The sequence below is a fragment of the Coffea arabica genome, chromosome 1e (assembly GCF_036785885.1).
Source record: "Coffea arabica cultivar ET-39 chromosome 1e, Coffea Arabica ET-39 HiFi, whole genome shotgun sequence".
NCBI classification, from domain to species: domain Eukaryota; kingdom Viridiplantae; phylum Streptophyta; class Magnoliopsida; order Gentianales; family Rubiaceae; genus Coffea; species Coffea arabica.
Genome location: NC_092311.1, coordinates 7397786 through 7417186, shown reverse-complemented (window position 1 = coordinate 7417186; position 19401 = coordinate 7397786). Strand labels below are relative to the sequence as shown.

General features: G+C 33.3%; 2 protein-coding genes across 2 annotated transcripts; both read left to right on the top strand.

The window, feature by feature from the left end:
- Positions 1–9280: 9280 nt before the first annotated feature.
- On the top strand, positions 9281–10844 carry LOC113743440 (delta(12)-acyl-lipid-desaturase-like). The gene has a single exon (XM_027271791.2). It carries the CDS (start codon positions 9529–9531, stop codon positions 10672–10674), a length of 1146 nt encoding a protein of 381 aa, XP_027127592.1. The 5' UTR covers positions 9281–9528; the 3' UTR covers positions 10675–10844.
- A 120-nt stretch (positions 10845–10964) lies between these two features.
- LOC113732742 (small ribosomal subunit protein eS30z/eS30y/eS30x-like) lies at positions 10965–11701 on the top strand. The gene has a single exon (XM_072052967.1). It carries the CDS (start codon positions 11212–11214, stop codon positions 11389–11391), a length of 180 nt encoding a protein of 59 aa, XP_071909068.1. The 5' UTR covers positions 10965–11211; the 3' UTR covers positions 11392–11701.
- Positions 11702–19401: the final 7700 nt, after the last annotated feature.

The window sequence follows — 19401 nt, the reverse complement described above, 5'->3', positions numbered from 1 at the left end:
CTTTTTCTTTTATTTATTGGTATTCGCATATTTCTTGATTGCAGTACTTATGATTATTTAATTAATTGATTATCTTGGATCCAGATAATTAGTTAACTTGATAATCTATTGTCAATTAGGGCATTAAACCTGTAATTATTTAATTGCCTTGAATTAGTGACAGCTTAGGTTTGTATCAGGGGGATACGTGGGTTAATCTGAAATAATTTTGGTAGTGCGTTATTTGGTTAGAATAGAGCTACTCTAATATGTAAGGCAATTGTGGAATTAAATCTTATGGGCGTACCTAGAATTATTTCTCAATTAGAGCAGTGATTAAACGGCGTACCTTAATCACCGACACAGTAAGGAGGGGTTGACTGTTATCGCTTGTTTGGCAGTTATAACCTATTTATTAATAAATAATTTGAATTACTTGTGCATCGATGATCAATTAGGTGAACCATTGCTGAAGTTATTTCTTGGCTAGACCTTTAATTATTATTAATCCAATTTCAGCGTATTGTCATTTAATTTCTAGTTAGATATTTATTTTTATTTGAATTTCTTTGATTGTCATCGTATACATAAAAACACCCCCGTGTTACTTTGGATTTCGAAAGAGACAAATATCCCCAATCCCTGAGGATATGACCTTACTTGCTCTGTTTACAAATTAATAATTATTTGCGAAAAGTCATCCCATATAGGTATATCGGATCAAGGAAACTCTTCGGGAATAGGGTGAATCAAGTAACCCATTGCACATCTAGAGTCCCTATTCCAGTACTTGAAATTGGGTTGTGGTTACTTTATTTGGCAATTAGATTTAATTTTTTTATTGCACAAGTTTCTACAACCTGTCAATTAGTGCTGCACTTCGTTCATGATATAGATGTTTTCAAAGGTTTGACCACTTTCCATTATAATTCAAGACATAAAGAACTTAATTTTGATATTTTTGGATTTTGGATCTATACTTTTCAGATAACAATCAACAAATTCTTTCTGCTTTGAATTTCACTCTTTCACCCAACAATGTAGAACCCAAAAATTGACCAAAACATTATATAGGAGATACATTTCATAAAATCAATCTATTTGGCGAGGCAATTTACACATATACAAGTATGTATGGGAGAAAAGGAATAAATATCAACAATATTATATTAATCACACACTATAACAAATCTCTCAAATTTCACTCCTCTCAACTATATAATAATATTATTCCCTATTTATAGACTAGATGACTTGATAAATAAGTCTTACACCACAAGAAATTTCCTCATAACAAACTAATTCCTAAATAATAAAACTACCATAACTTGAACAAAATAGAGTTGCTAAAATCCTAACCTGACTAAAACACTACTAAATAATAATATGAAAATTTCTAATTTTGGGTCTTGATTTAATATGTGAACACTGCCTCCCTTAAATCATGCTCTTTCTTGAACCAAGTTCATCACCATTATGACCAATAATTTCCCTTGCAAAATTCTGCCAGAATCACTTTGAATTTGACAGGTGTCGAGCCTGTGTAATAATAAATACATGCTCAAAGAAAATATAGATTTTGTATACAATAGTAAGTAAGGTCGAATCCACAGGGACTAGAAAAATTCATTTCTTTTAGAGTTCGGAGTATGGAGGGGATTTTTATATAATTGAGGATAATTAAACAACTCGGATAAATAGAATAAAATAAAAATTAAATGACAATTTAGCTAAATTAATTCAATAATGAATAATGTCTAGCCAAGAAATAACTTCGAAAATTGTTCACTCCATTGATGATCGATGCAATGATAATTTCATTTACTTACTGATTAACAATTTATAACTGGCAAACATTCGATAATAATCAATTTCTCCTTACTGTATCGCTGATCAAGGTACGACCATTAATCACTTCCCTAATTAAGAAATAACCCTAGGTACGATCTTAGAGTTCAATTCCTCAATTGCCTTAAAAATTAGAGAAGCCCTGTTCTAACCAACTAACATGCTACGAGGGTTATTTTAATTAGTCCATATGTTCCTTTGACACAAATTCAATCATACCAGTCACCAATAATTTAAAACAATTAAACAATTACGGATTTAACTGCTCTAACTGATTTTAAGTTCTTATATTAAATTAAATATCGGGCGCCCTTGATATACTAATAAAATAATAACCCTAAAAAATTAAATTAGAGAACATATAAATACTAGTAAAATAAAGGAAAAAAATATAATTAATTCGATCTCACAATTTTAGATGAACCAAATTCTCTAATGCTTCTTGACTAAAATGAAAAACTAGCTGATCATCGTTGGAAATAATCCAAGGAATTTCATTGACAAAAGCTGCATGAACATCCGATAATAGAAAAGCAAAAGAAGAGACGAAGAGAAAAACTCTTCGTTCGGTTCTTTGCTTCCAACTAAACTACTAGTTTCTTGGGACCGGAACAAAGTCTTAAAAATCACGAAAGTCAAGAGTCCCTCATCCTTACGTTTCTTTTCTTTTCCTAAACAAGTACTACTACTAATTCTCTCGCTCGGAGAAAAGAAAAGATTAAAGGAACGATAATGCCTCCTGCTATTGTGTTTCCTACTCCTACTAAACTACTAATACTAAGCGAAATCAAAATTGACAACAAGTCAATATCTCCTATTCCATAAAAAGGAAAAGTCCTAATAGTTCTAATAGATAAATTGAGTAATATCCTAGTAGAAGTAGAAGACTTCCATTTGGTGTCATCTGATTCTTGTAATTTCAATTCAAAACATAGAAATCACGTGCCAAATCCCGAACCTTCGTACATGTAGAATTATATTTTGATGCGCCCACGCCGAATTGCACAAAAATCTAATTAAAATTCACGTTCTTGAGTCCTTTTCGTTTGGGATCCCTACAATCAACATAATTACCAAATATAAGTAGAATCTATCAATTAATACAATATATAAATAAAATGAAGGGAAAAATAATCATAAATTTAATGATAAAAATGCAACTTATCAATTTCCCCGACACTTAAACCATGCTTATTCTCAAGCATGAAAACGACTAATAACGCACTACTAAGTCATTGAATTCAAACAATGGCTATTACTCAAATCATTTATTGTCAAGGTATAATTAAAATGAAAAACATGTCAAGCATTAATGGCTAATTTCTAAGAAATACCTCTCCAGTTAGCTTTTAAAACTATGGACTCTCCCAATTCCCAACTAATTAATTTAAGAATATAAAATATTCAACTAGCATCCGTCAGCAAATGGTTCGATTATTAATCAAAATCTCAACATTACAATCCATGGATCAGCGGGCCAGCAACTTATTCATACACTTTCATATTCATATACACTTTTTTTTTTGTTTAAAGATGTTTCCCATACTTAAACTTCTTTTTTTTTTCTTAATTTTTTTCTAGGAGAAATGCTTAGTCCTTAGCCATTTAAATCTTTTGACGCGAAGTCCAATATTTACTAAATAAAGGAGTCTGGTTACTTAACTTTCATTGTTTAAAAATCACATACTCATAACTATCGCCACTTTTTGATACAAAAGTCGACACTTTTGATGAAAATTCCCGGTTACTGGGCAACAATAACCAGTGGAGTATAACCAAATACTATTCATAAATAAGTACCAAATTAAAATTAAAGACCACACAAGCCCACTTCATTTCCTAAACATAGAGAACTAAGATTAATAATTAAATCAATCTACACGAAAAATGCTAGACAAATATTTACAATACATAGAAAAGTTAACCAAAAATTGCAAATATCACAAAATCTCAACTATTCACTAAAGAGAAACCCTTAGACCTTACCACATCATACTTGACACCTTAGAGTATAAAATCTTAGTAATAGAAAATTTTGATACATCTAACTATCTTTTATTAGGGATAACCACAAATATGCACAATAGATAAAAATTGGATAAAATTTGAAAAAAATTGAACAAAAAATTTAAAACAAAAATACCTATATTTGTACTCTTCTAATATACTACTCCCCCACACCTAAATTTTACATTGTCCCCAATATAAGAAATAAAGAACAAAATATGAAGTAAAAGGGACAACGAAACTTCCCTAAACGTGAAGGAGATAACAAATGGCGACGAATTAGGAGCAAAAGGTGGGTTGAATCCTACGTGATGAAAGAATGCTGCCAGATTCTGCATCATCTTGAAAATATAGAGCTTGTGCGACGAAGAAGAGTAAAGAAAGAAAGAAAGAAGAAAGAAAGAAAAAGAAAGGAAAGAAAGAAGGGAGAAAGAAAGAAAAAGAAAAAGATAAAAAAAGAGAGAAAAAAATGGGAAAAGAAAAGGAAAGGAAAAGGAAAAAGAAAAATCCTCTCTCTCTCTCTCTCTCTCTATTTTTTTTTTACCCTTCTCACTGAAACATGAAACAAGCACGTCAAAAAGTGGAAGAGTCTTCTGATCATGAATTTGGAAAATTTCTTCCTAATACGTTACCAGAAGACGCGGGCACGTCATAAAGATTGGGAGTTTTTTGACATTGTATAGTGAAATTTTTTTCTTAGCACGTGACTAGAAAGCGTAGCCACACCAAAATCATGAAGAGTCTCCTGAAAAATTGTGTTAGACATAGGAATATTCAACAGTCAATTCTGAATTGAGCACGTCTTCCAGTTAATTGCTTGCTGATACAAAGAAACACAATCACTTAAATTGCACCTAAGAATTAAGCAAGACACATGAAATGACTAAAATTAAAAATTCTTGAGTTGCCTCCCAAGCAGCGTCTTTCTTTAATGTCTTTTGTTAGACATTACCATATTTATTCATAGAGGATAAAATCGTGTAACTCATTTTAGTGTTTCATTCTTTATATAACTCTGATAACTCTCGTAAATAGAGGGATCCTTAAGCACACGAATTGCTTTCTTCCATTGACTAGTAGATGACGTCAAATAGTTAAATAGTGACTTAATTCTTCACTCGCTCCTCCATCACGAGTACGTAGCGATTCAAGATATTTGGCCATAACAACTCCTAACTTATTCCTGTCATAAGACTCAAAAATTTCTGGTATAATAACATCAATTGCACTAGCAGAAATTATAGAATAAGAGTTAGGGTAATGTTGGCTAATGAATGGAGGAGGTGTCACTATATTTGAGATTTGCTCACTAGATTCATTCACTTCAATGATTAGAGGTTGGAGTTTTATTTTTTCATTCTCAACTTCCTTTTCAACTGCATTTGAAGATCCTTCTCCCTGGAACTCTTGCAGCTTCTCGTCACATGTCAGGGTAATTGCACTCTCATCTTTCTCAAGATCGATAATAGTCTGTGAGGGAAATTCTTCACAAATTGGAGAAATCAATTAGCTCATTGTAGCTACAAATAGATGCCTTTGATCTTCCATCCTTCTAATTCTTATTTGTATCTCCAGTTGAAAATGATCAATTATTTCTTTAAGAGACATACTTGATGTGGATAATAGTTGTTGACATATTCCATCCTCCGTCCCTCTAATTTTCATTTGTGTCTCCTGTTGAAATCAATATATATTAGCAGTTAGTAATTTCATCATTTCTTCAAGAGACATACCTGATATGGATGATGGTTCTTGAGACTCTTACTGTTGATACTGATATTAAAAATCGATTGGTTCTATAGCATAATTAAAGTTGGAGCTATCCCACCATTCTTGAGTATACGCATTTGAATAAGGGTCATACCATGTTCGAGATTAGGGTGAAAAATTTCAAAAATATTGATTGGGGCACTCAAGTCATTTTAAAATAAGGGGCATATGTCGATTGGATGATCTGAGACATAACAAATTTCACAAGTTGCAACAACCAAATTTTGTACATGAGGTTAGTTAATCTAAATATTGATCATTAGAAAAAACACGAGTCTCATTACCCCTCATAGGAATAAAATTCAGTTTATTACCAAAATATTGAATATTAGTAGCCATAAACTAGCAAAACAGAAATAAGAAAAAAATATAAATGAAAATAAGATGAACTCAAAAAAAAGAAACAAATTTATCAGGCTCCAATCCCCGGCAACGACGCCAAAAATTGATAAGTATCTAACTTGTGCAATAATAAATATCTGCACAAATAAAATATGCATTTTGTATATAGTGATAAGTAGGGTCAAATCCACAGGGACTAGGAGAATTCATTTCTTCTAGAGTTTAGAGTATGGAGGGGATTTTTATATAATTGAGGATAATTAAACAACTCATATAAATAAAATAAAATTAAAATTAAATGACAATTTAGAAAAATTAAATCAATAATGAATAATCTCTAGCCAAGAAATAATTTCGGAGATGGTTCACTCAATTAATCATCGATGCAATGATAATTTCATTTACTCACTGATAAATAATTTATAACTGCCAAACATGCGATGACAATCAACTTTTCCTTACTGTATCGGTGATCAAAATACGACCATTAGTCGCTCTAATCAAGAAATAATCTTAAGCACGATCTTAGAGTTCAATTCCCCAGTTGTCTTAAAAATTAGAGAAAACCTATTCTAACCAAATAACACGCTACGAGGGTTATTTTAAATTAGCCCATATGTTCTCCTGATACAAATTCAATCATGTCAGCCGCCACTAATTTAAAGTAATTAAACAATTACGGATTTAACTGCTTTAACTGGTTTTACATTATTAGATTAAATTAAATATCAGGTGCCCCTGATATTTAAATAAAATAATAACCTTAAAAAAAATTAAATCAGAGAACATACGAATATCAGTAAAATAAAGGAAATAAATATAATCAATTCCATCTCATAATTTTAGATGAACTAAATTCTCCATAACTTCTTGACTAAAATGAAAAACTAGCTGATCAGCGTTGGAAATAATCCAAGCAATTTCATTGACAAAAGCTGCATGAACATCCCATAATAGAAAAGCAAAAGAAGAGACCCAGAGAAAAACTCTTCGTTCGGTTCTTTGCTTCCAACTAAACTATTAGTTTCTTGGGACCGGAACAAAGTCTCAAAAATCACGAAAGTCAAGAGTCCCTCATCCTTACGCTCTTTTCTTTTCCTAAACTAGTACTACTACTAATTCTCTCGCTCGGAGAAAAGAAAAGATTAAAGGAACGATAATGCCTCCTGCTATTATGTTTCCTACTCCTACTAAACTACTAATACTAAGCGAAATCAAAATTGACAACAAGTCAATATCTCCTATTCCATAAAAAAGAAAATTGCTAATAGTTCTAATAGATAAATTGACTAATATCCTAGTAGGAGTAGAACACTTCCATTCGATGGAACATTTGATTCTTGCAATTTCAATTTAAAGCTTGGAAATCACGTGCCAAATCCTGAACCTTCGTACATGCAGAATTCAATTTTGATGCGCCCATGCTGAATTGTAAAAAAATCCAGTTAAAAATCACTGGTCTGTTTGGATTGATCATTTTTTGAAACAAGTTTTTAAACTACAATATTACAATAATACACAAACAAAAACAATCTCAAAAATACCAAAAACAACTTCAAAATACCAAAAACACAAAAAAAAAGTTCAAAAACACCAAAAACAAAAAAAAAACCTTAAAAAAAATACCAAAATTGCAAAAAAATAACCAAAAATAACCTTATCTATAGTAAAAAATTTTCAACTACATTGATATAATAAAATATTTCAAAAACACCGTGAAAAAACAGCTAATCCAAACGGAGCTCACGTTTTTAACTCCTTTTTGCTCCAGATCCTTACAATCAATACAATTGCTAAATATAAGTAGAATCTATCAATTCAATATTTGGCTAAAATCAAGGAAAAAATAATCATAAATTTAATGACAAAAATGCAACCTATTAGAATTTTTCAGCTTTAAAAATTTTTGTTGCTACAATATTCAATGCATTTGGACAGATTTATCTCGTTGTTCAACTTATTTTTCACTTGCGAAAATAATCCACACTTTTGGATAGATTGTTTTCATTGTCCAATTTGATGTCAACTTGTTAACAATTCATTTTGTGATTTTCATAATCACAATTGAACTGACAGAATTCTTCTCTGATCTCTGTCGTAACATTTGCAATCAATCTGACAATTATCTAACCAATCTTGTGGTCCGATCCTCACAAACTAGGCACTTCATAACTAACCTTGTGGTCTAACTCGATCAACTAATTTCTTTGCAGTAATTTTCATGCTCTAACTCTGACAACAGAAAACACCCACAATTAACCCTTGTAATTGAGTCAATGCTTCAATGTCTATAGGTACCTCAGGATTAATTTCTTGAATCCAGGACTTTGATACCAGACGTAGAACCCAAAAATTCACAAAAATGTACATTATATAGGAGATATATTTTATAAAATCAATGTATATGAGAGGCAATTTACATAGATATAAGTATGTGTGGGAGAAGAGGAATAAATATCAATAATAATATATTAATCACACACCATAACGAGGCCCTCAAACTAATTCCTAAATAATAAAACTACCATAACTTGAACCAAATAGAATTATTAAAACCCTAACTTGATTAAAACACTACTAAAAAATAATATGATAATTTCTTTATTTTGAGTCTTGATTTAATATGCAAACAAAAAATATGACAGTTGTCTAATCTAGGGCCGTCTGCACATATTGGAATATGTTATCAATTTTTATGGTATTGCTGAGTTAGTGTGCAGAAAAAAAATAGTTACTATAACACCAGCAAAACCAATTTGAAGTCGTGGGTACTCTGCAAATTGAAACAAGTATATCTACGACCATAATATCATTTACAAGATACGTTCTAACTTGTGTACTTAAATATGGCTTGACAAACCATTACATGGCATGAAAACGTGTGTACTATTGGTAGGAATATATGAAAACCTGTTCTACGGTAAAATATTTCAGCCAGTAATGATCGAAAATTATCACTGTCAGGTTCTCTTCTCTAATCCCGTGCTATAGGCTGAAGTCAAAGCCAAATTTGCCTTGACATTCTACACTTGAAATGCCAAAAGTTGTTACATTAGCCTGGTGTACTTGTCCCGCGGCTTATAGTGCTCATGTATAACTAGTTAACTACTAACGGGATAGGTGTCATTTTCTAGTTTTCAATCCTCTTTCACATATTTGGTTTCCGTTGTCATCCTACTTTTTCCTTTTTCAATTTCTTGTTTCAATCTTTATCCGGCTTTTTTTTTTCCCGTCATGTTCAAATTTTCTTGCAACTCTATTTTGGTATGTTACCACACATGGCAAGAAAATAGAGAGTAAGATGGAGATTTAAATCAGAAATGGGATAGAGGATTTGGAGCACTTCATCCTTGTTTCATTCGAGATTAGTATAAATATGAGAAAACATAACAAGACTCTTAGCAGGTACAAAACCATCAAAAGTGTCCTTTTTTTTTGCACTACTATAACAGAATTACTTCCATTATAATTAAGAAAGAATATCCTTAAGAAATATTTAATCTTTAGGCTTTTCTGCTATAAATTCATCCACAATGTCCATGTGATCTGCTTGAGTCAAACAGATAGAGCATTGTACCAAAAATGGGAGCCGGAGGCCGGTTGTTTGCTTCAACAACCAAGACCGGACGCAAGAAGAACCCAATCAAACGAGTCCCATTCTCGAAGCCTCCGTTCAATATCCGTGATATCATGAAAGCCATCCCACCTCACGGCTTTAAGAGATCGCTCCTTCGCTCATTCTCCTATCTTGTTCGTGACCTTACCTTGGTCTTTCTGTTCTACTACATTGCTACAACTTATTTCCATCTCCTTCCTTCTCCATACAACTACCTTGCCTGGCCTATTTACTGGATTCTTCAGGGCTGTGTTTTCCTTGGAGTTTGGGTCATTGCCCACGAATGCGGTCACCATGCATTCAGCGACTACCAATGGGTGGATGACACCGTTGGTTTTATCTTCCATTCTGCACTTATGGTCCCCTACTTCTCGTGGAAACACAGCCACCGCCGCCACCACTCCAACATTGGATCAATCGAACATGACGAAGTCTTTGTGCCGAAGCCAAAGTCCGAAATAGAGTGGTACTACAAGTACCTAAACAACCCTCCAGGCAGAGTCATCACTCTGGCGATCACCCTTGTGCTGGGTTGGCCCTTGTACCTGGCCGTCAATGCTTCAGGCAGACAATATGATCGTTTTGCGTGCCATTATGATCCTTATAGTCCAATCTATAATGCTCGTGAGAGGCTTCAAATCTACATTTCCGATGTTGGTGTCATTGTAACAACTCACCTGCTTTATCGGGTAGCATTGGCAAAAGGGCTAGCCTGGCTTATATGCATCTACGGGCTACCGTGGCTCATTCTAAATGGCATCATTGTTTTCATCACGTATCTGCACCACACTCACCCTTCATTGCCGCACTATGATTCGTCAGAGTGGGATTGGCTGAGGGGCGCGCTGGCAACCATTGATAGAGATTATGGTGTCTTGAACAAGGTCTTCCATAACATCACAAACACACATGTGGCTCATCATCTCTTTTCAGCAATGCCACATTATAATGCAGTGGAGGCAACTGAAGCAATGAAGCCAATTCTGGGAGAGTATTACCAATTTGATGGCACTCCCGTCTACAAAGCAATGTGGAGGGAGGCAAAAGAGTGTCTTTATGTTGAGCCAGATGAAGGCGGCAAGGGCGTTTTCTGGTACAAGAATAACTTTTAAGGAGAGTATAGTCTGTATTGTTTTTAGTGAAGCTGTATCTTTAGTGGATTTGTGGGGAACCAAGAAAGTAGTTTTCTTTTGCTTTGGTGAAATGTATGTCGAAGTGTAAAAGTAAAGTTACCATGTGCTAATAAATTCCTAGCCTATGTTTCTAGGAAGTCATAAAGGAAGTCATATGGTTTTTGTTCATCTGTAGAAAAAGAATGAGAAAATCGCTAATTTAGTTCCTAAACCTTTTCACTAACGCGGATTTGATCTTTCAAAGTTTTTGCATATGGAATTGGTCCTTAAAGTAACATGTCTATGCTAATAAAGGACCTAATAGGCAGCGCCACCCCAAACATCTTTTTTCTCATCCAGACCAGCAGCAATTTAGGGCATTTTCGGAAGAAGATATTGGGGCCCTTGCAGTGATGAGATACCAATAATAATAATAATAATAAAAAAGCACCATTAAACGGTCCTTGCTCTTTTTGCTTATTGCAGTATCAGCAGTTCCAAGTAGATCTCTCAACAGCTCAAACTCAATAGCTAATCATGAGTAAGGTTTGCGGTTCATTAGCTTGTGTCGTTAAGGTGAGAGGTCAAACTCCCAAGGTCGCAAAGCAAGATAAGAAGAAGCCCCACCGCCGTGCCTACAAACGTATGCAATACAACTGCCGCTTTGTCTCTACCATTGTTGGCTTTAGAGAGAAGAGAGGGCCAAACTCATCGTAAAATTTAACATGAGGACTGAGGTATGGTAGTTTTAGTAGGCGAAATTCTGTTTTGAGCTTGTTGCATTGTTATGTTGGTCACGTCATTGCTGTTAGGAATCTCAGTCCAGTTACTGTCATGTTCTCTAGGCATAATCATGTTCTCTAGGCCAGAGAATTGATTAGAGCCATTGGACTGGATGCTACAATTTTCCGTTGGTGTCTATTTCCATTTGTCTTGTCCTCCGCTCAACGACAAGACTAATAAAACAGACCACTAGAAAGTTGTCCCAATTCTAATCTTAAATCTTGAACTGGTACTGGTGGCGGAAAAACAATGGAGAAGTATTTGTTTATCATCGTCATCTCCCTCTGCATCTCTGCAATTCTTAAATCCCTCTTTAATATGGTATCCCCCTATTCCTCCTCCTCCTCTAACAACACCAAAGAGAAGCTCCCTCCAAGACCCTCCACCATCCCAATCATCGGCAACATCTCATAGCTCGGCAAGTCCTTTTCAAAATTAGAATCCATCCTTCAAAACTTGAAAGCCAAGTATGATCCCCTCATCACTTTCAGAATTGGGTCTCGCCATTTAATATTCGTTGGAAGTTCCTTGGCCCATACGTCCTTCGTCTAGAATGGCGCCGTCTTCTGCAACCGCCCGAAAGGTTTTTGCATTGCCTAAATCTTCAATAGCAACCAGCATAACGTCAACTCTCTTATGGCCCACTAGGCATTTTCTCCATTTAATGCTCTGTTTTTAAACTCGGGCTAGAGCTGCCGGTTCGACCGATCGAATAGGGAATCGGCCAACTGTTCGATCCGAGTTAATCTTAAAAATCGAAAAATTAAAATTCAATCAAATCAGGTCAAAAACCGGGTTTGATCAGAAAAAAATCAGAGAATCGGGTTTTTTTTTAAAAGTCAAAGTATTTTTAATATTATGTTTTGACTCCTGGGTTATTAAAAATTATTAATATACCTAAATATTTCATACTTTATAAATGTTGTCTTAAAGTTTGGTGTTATTTTTCAATTAAATTCATAATTTTAATTCTAAACTTGTTAAAGTTCATTAAATAATATAAATTGCTACTTGATTGTTTTAATTTCTTTATATTTTTTTGTTAAATAGATTTGAAACATCAATATATATGAATATATCTTTATTAATATTAACACGTTCTTAGGTATTTTACATATAATATTTTAATTTTTAAATAATTTTTATTTATGACGTCATCCGGTTCAACCCTGATTGACCCCGATCGAACCCATTGACTCCTAACCCCTGAGCTTGATCGAGTCGATACCCGGTCCGAATATAAAAACATAGATTTAATGGTGCTGTTTTTCTGGTATCTCGTCAGTAAAAAGGCCCCAATATCTTCTTCCTAAAATGCCCCTAAATGGCCTCCCGTCTAGGCGATAAAAAAAGATGTTTTGGGTGGTGCTGCCTAATAGGTCCTTTATTGGCACAGGCATTTTTCTATAAGGAGCAATTGCATATAAAAAAACTTTGAAGGATCAAATCGGTATTAGTGACAAAGTTAAGAGACTAAATTGACGATTTTCCCAAAAAAATTAAAACTAGTCCATTTCACATGCCAATAGTCTCTCAACTATATTGCCTATTCATTAATAGGTTCCATAAGTGAGATGCTTATTATTTCTATATTTTTGAGAATTGCTATATAAACATTGATCCACATGATATAATTACGGTTAACAGCTTAGTAAGGCTCACACACTGGGATGTAATTAAAAAATGCACTAAGGTTCATTACAGCCTAACGAAATGCATAAACCTCCTAATATAAGTGTTTTAATCTCCGAAACTGATTAAACAGATAGAAGTGATACGTTATAATACTAGTTGATATCTAGCACACTGACAATGATACATTATAATACCTTTTAATAGTTCAACATTCAACATAAAACTGAAACTTTCAAACATATTTATACTTTGAGTGCACCATTAACTAAATCTTGATCATAAACAGCGTAACTATGTCGCAGATTTTGGCCAATTACTAATTTCTGGTGATGACCATGGCGAAAATTTTTCCACTTCAACGGTGACTCTAATTCTTAAATGGGAATAGAGAGTGTTCGAAAGAAAGAGAGATAGCCTCTACAGAATGGAATCATTTTCAACCGGTAACTAATTTGCAATGTTCTAAAACTCAGACTGGATCATCTGGTTGAACTGTCTGGCTTTTAAGTCAAAAAATGGGTCGACATCATCTAACATTATCGGATGCAAGCTGTACAACTATTTTTTCACTCTTTCTAGTTAACCCTCGTGCTCTCTTTTTGGATTAAAAAATTCCCATATTATGCAATATGAGTTTTGTGTCATCTCAATTTTTAAAATTTACAGTTTAATTTTAATTTGCTCAGAAATTCTAAAATATCTCTTGCTAGATTTCATTATTTTTATCCATTAAGTTATTGTTAAAATTAAACAATTTATATTGTATACTAACTTTAATATGACTTTTCAATTTTTTTACTCATAAATTCACAAGTTCTGATTATCTTCAAATTAGAGCAAAAAATCTCAACAGCCATTAAACTATTACCTGCATAAACTTTTAACCATCAAATAATTTTTCATCACAAATTAATGATTAAACTAAATAGCCCACACATTTGTGATCATTTCGTCGATTATTGCTCTTAATCTACAAAATAATCAAACCGTGTTTTAACAAAAATATCCATAGTGGACCAATATGCCCTAGCATTTGAACACATGTTCTAAGTATTTTGTAGATTAAGAGCAATAATCAATGAAATGGCCACGAGTGTACTAATTATTTAGTTTAGCGGCTAATTTGTGATGAAAAATTATTTTATGTTCAAAAGTCGATGCAAGCAATAGTTTGATGGTCGCTAAGGTTTTTGGCCCTTTACATTATTACAAGGTCATACTCTTATCGGGGTTAGGATGAGTTGGGTGGTACAAGAGAGGAAGTGTAAGTGAGAGATATCGAATTTGACACCATCCACTTACACTTGAAAAAGAGAGAGAGGTAAAAAAGTTCATGCTTTTGTCGAAGTTAGTTTCTTTTCATTTCTTCCTTTATTTTTCATGTTTAATACAATGCAATTTTCTTATTTTCTTTTGCATTTGTTGTAGTTGTAAAATAATTTTGTTTAACATATACTCATGTTATTGTCCAAACTTCTAAATTATTTCTATTAATGATGAACTAAAGTGCTTAATACCACTACTGATCAACTAAGCATAGATTCATAGGATAAATAGTGGTCTATCTGATAATAAAAATAACGTGTTACTTATTTACGATATTTTTGTGACATCAAAGGTCAACAATGGCTTAGTATTGGTCATTCAACTAGCTATTACTGGTTTACCAACTCTTCATTCATTTATTGCAAAAGAATAGTGCTCTTATTTCTATTCTCGTCTCTTTGATGTACTGGATGTAAGGTCTATGTCCCTCTTTTTTTTTTTTCTAATGATTGTCACTAATAAAGTTAAGAGGTGGCATCCTTTCCCTGCATATGGGATTTTTTTTTTAAAAAAAAAAGAAAAAGAAAACACTGACTATTTCAAAGAGAATGTTTAACTTCATTGGCTTTTAGGTATAGGTCGTCCAAAGTAGTAATTTCATATGGGACATTTGTTTTTACCATCACGAAATAATAGTGGTATTTGGGAATTTAAATAAATAGAAAATTGTGATCAATTAATTCAAAGTAGATCTCCCTTCCCCCTCCTTGCTTCTTAAATTCCGAAAAGTTACTTTTTTGAATGGAAAATTTAAGAATCAACTAAAACCTTTTTTGACTTTGGAGAAATGACTCTTTTTTTGAAGCAATAGAAAATGTAAAAATGTGACATCAACAATGAGATGGAAAAAAGATATACTTAGCCCTTTTAGGATAAGTAGACTGATGGCTTAGCTGCCTTCAGAAGCTTCATTAGTGCTGCACTTCGTCCTCGATGTAGTTGTTTTAAAAGATTTGGCAACAATTTCCATTATGGTTGAAAACATAAAGAGTTTAATTCTGACATTTTGCGTCTAAATTTGGTTTGCCAAACCATTGCATCGCACCAAAACATACATACTATTCGTAAGATTACAAGACAACGTGTTTAATGGTAAGATATTTCAGCCAGCCATGATCGTGAATTATCAGTACTGTTAGGTTCTCTTGTCTAGTCCCTTGCTATAGGCTGAAATTCGTGGCACATAGTCCTCATGTAGAACTAGTAATAGGGCAGGCGCCATTTCCTAGTTTTGAATGCTCTATCTCATTTTTGGTTTCGGTTGTCACCCCACTTTTCTATTGTTCGATTTTTTGTTTTAATCTCTATCTTGATTTTTTTTATCATGTTTAATTTTCTCTTGCAACTCTATTCTAGTATATAATGGATATACCGGGTAATATACTCAGGAATGGCAAGAAAATAAAGGTCAGACAGAGACTGAAACCGGAAATGAGATAGAGGATTCAGAGTACATTTTCCTTCCGTCACTTGAAATTTGTACGAATATGAGAAGACATGACAAGACTTAGGGTCTGTTTGATAACATAAAAAAGTGCTGAATCTGAATTTTTTTCAGACATTCAGATGTTTTGAGTGTTCAATAAATGAAAATACATTTGCTGAATTTGTTAAGTAGTGCTGAACTTGTGTGTATTTTTTTCAGCACAAGAATCCTAACTGAATGCTTAATTCTGATAAGAATCAATAAAATTACTTCAACCACCTTATCTTATCTACCAAATCTACCCTTGTTTATTAATTATATTCAAAATTCTTATCTAATTAAACAACTTAATATTCTCTATCTAATGATTTTCTATTTATCTTTTCTACCTTTCTAATGACTTTCATATCTTCTCCATACTCATCATATAATATATTTCATCTTTTATATTAATTTGATTTAAAAATAAATATTGTCATTTTCATGCCTAAAAATTTTAAGCTAATTAAATCATAGGTTCTATTTCTTTTTTGGATGAAAAGATATAAGGGCGAAATTGTTAAATTTAACTTATTAAGCATAAAGTATAAATGTTTATCAAACAGTATAAATAGGTTCAGCATTAAAATTCAGACATTCATATATTTCTTTTCAGTGCTTAAAATTCAGTAAATTAATTGTTTCAGTATTCAGATTTCAGAATTCAGATTCAATTTTATCAAACGGAACCTTAGTAGTACCAAACCCACAAAAGTTTCAATTATTTTGCAATACTAACGTCCCCCAGCCCTTGTGATCCGCCCAACACCCAAAACCCCCTTCCTAGTTGGCAATGCAATTTTTAGTGAGACACAAGGAAGCAGAGTTGATCGCTCCTGCAAAACCTACTCTCCAAGAAATAAGATCACTTTTTGATATAGACGATCAGAAGTTCCACAGATTTCTTTTGTCCATGATTTTTTTTTGCTATAATCAATTCATGGATTAATCTGTGTCCACCAAAATAACACTCTAACAAATGGTGATTTGTTGGATATTAGGCCAAGAATTGATAAGAATATTTGGAAACAAGACTAGTTTCAATTGTTTCTTTCTTTCATTTCTTTCACTCGTATATTGCATTGGGGCCATACAACATCAATTTATAGTTGTAAATAATCATTCCAAATGCATAGAGAAGATTTCCAACCGCATTGACCAACAACCTTCTTAATTTCCAACCTTTTAGATACATAGAGAAGATTTCTCTTGCCTACTATCTCATTAATTTGAATTGCTTACTAAGTAATTAATCAAGCTTCCCAACTAATGAATTCATTCAGCAAATTATTTAACATATTCCCTTCTTAATGTGCTGTTCTCGAACTCCAAGCACCTCTCGAAAATAGTTGAACTTGTTTTTTGGAAGTGCCTTGGTAAAGATGTCTGCAACTTAGTTTTCACTCTTGCAAAATTTCAACTCAATTTCACCATCTTCAATTGCATATCGAATAAAATGGTACTTGATAGCAATATGGCAAGTTCTGCTATGATAAATTGGATTTCTGGCAATGTCAGTTGTTGATTTGTTGTCATAGAATATTACCGTAGCTTCCTTTTGCTTCTCACCAATGTCTTCAAAATTCTCCTATGCCAAATGACTTGTGCTGTTGCCAAACTTGTGGACACACATTCAGCTTCAGTGGATAATTGTGCCATACTTTGTTGCTTCTTTAATGCCCAAGAAAATACTCCAGAACCAAACGAAAAAAATAGCCTAAGGTGCTCTTCATATCATCAAGGCATCCACCCCAATCACTATCATAATAACCATGCAAATTTAAAGTATCGCATTTGCTAAATTTAATGCTGTAGTTTAGTGTGCTTTTGATGTATCTTAACACACTTTTGGCTGCTCCAAAATGTAATTGACTAGGATTGTGCATAAACCTTGACAATAAACTTGAAGCAAACATGATATCTGGCCTTGTAGCTGTGAGATAAAGCAAATTTCCCACCAAACTTCTATACAAAGTGAAATCATTTTTTTTTCACCATCTTCTTTGACAAATTTTTCGCTTACGACAAGTGATGTGGCCATAGGTTTACAATCAGCCATGCCATGCAAAATTTCACAGGAATATTTTCAACATATTTCTTTTGACAAATAAAGGCTCCATCATCATATTGACAAATCTCCATGCCAAGAAAATGATGTAACAATCCCATATCATTTATTTCATATCTTTTCATTACGTCTTTTTTAAAATCAGCAATCATCTTTTCATTGCTACTGGTGTAAAGCAAATCATCAACATATAAAACAACAATGAGAATGATTGAATTACCTTGGGTTTTCACATACAAGGTTGGCTCACTTTTACTCTTCTTGAATCCTCGCTCCTTGAAATAAGGATCAATTTGGCAATACCAAACCCTTGGAACTTGTTTCACTCCATACAACACTTTCTTCAACTTATATACTTTGTCTTCTTGTCCTTCTTTGATAAAGTCTTGAGGTTGTTGAACATACACTTCTTCCTTCAATTCTGCATTCAAAAAGGTAGATTTAATATCAAGTTGGTAGAGATTCCAACCTTTTCAGGTTGCCATGGCAATAAGAACTATAATTGTGCCAAATCTTGCAACTAGTGCTGCTGTGAATAACCCTTAGCAACAAGTCTTACCTTCTTTTTTTGGATTGAACCATCCAAATTTAGTTTGACTTTGTAATTCCACTTGACACCAATGATCTCCTTGTCTTGAGATTTTTCAACTAGTTTCCAAGTCTTGTTCTTCTCAATTGCATAAATGTCATCTTTCATTGCCTTTCTCCAATCCTTTTCTGCATATGCTTCTTCAGAATTTTCCGGCTCAAGGATGCAAAAATTGCATCTTGCATAAACATCGCTCAAACTCCTCATTTTCTTTAGAGTTGAGATCGGAGAACTCGAACTTTAACTTGGAGATGATAGTGGATTACTTGTTGGTTTTGAATCATCACCATTTTCTCGTCATTTGTTGAATTTGCATCTTCTTCATGATGATAAATAGCATGCTTCAGAATCTTTTTCTCATTCCAATTCCAAGCAGCATTTTCATCAGATACAACATCTTGACTAATGATGCTTTTGTTAGTTTTCAAATTAAACAATCTATAGCCTTTAGACTTGGAGTTATAACCAGCAAAAATACTTTCACTTACTTCCTCAATCTTGAACCCCTTTTCTTTTGGAATTTGAGCATAGCAAATACTTCCAAAGACTTTCTGAGTGTTTCACCAATGGTTTCCTTCCACTCCATGTTTCAATTAGTGTTTGATTCCATTCAGCCTCTGTAGGATTTCGATTGAGCAAATATTCTTTTACCAAGCCTTTGTCATGTAACATAGATTTTGCCATCACCATCACGGCTTGGTTCTTTCTTTCCAAGACTCCATTTTGTTATGGTGTGTAGCCAACAGTCAGCTGCCTTTTTAAGTCTTTATCTTCTCAAAATTCTTGAAATGCATTTGAGGTGTACTTCTATTCACGATCACTCCTCAACTTCTTGATGTAACAGCCACTCTATTTTCAACA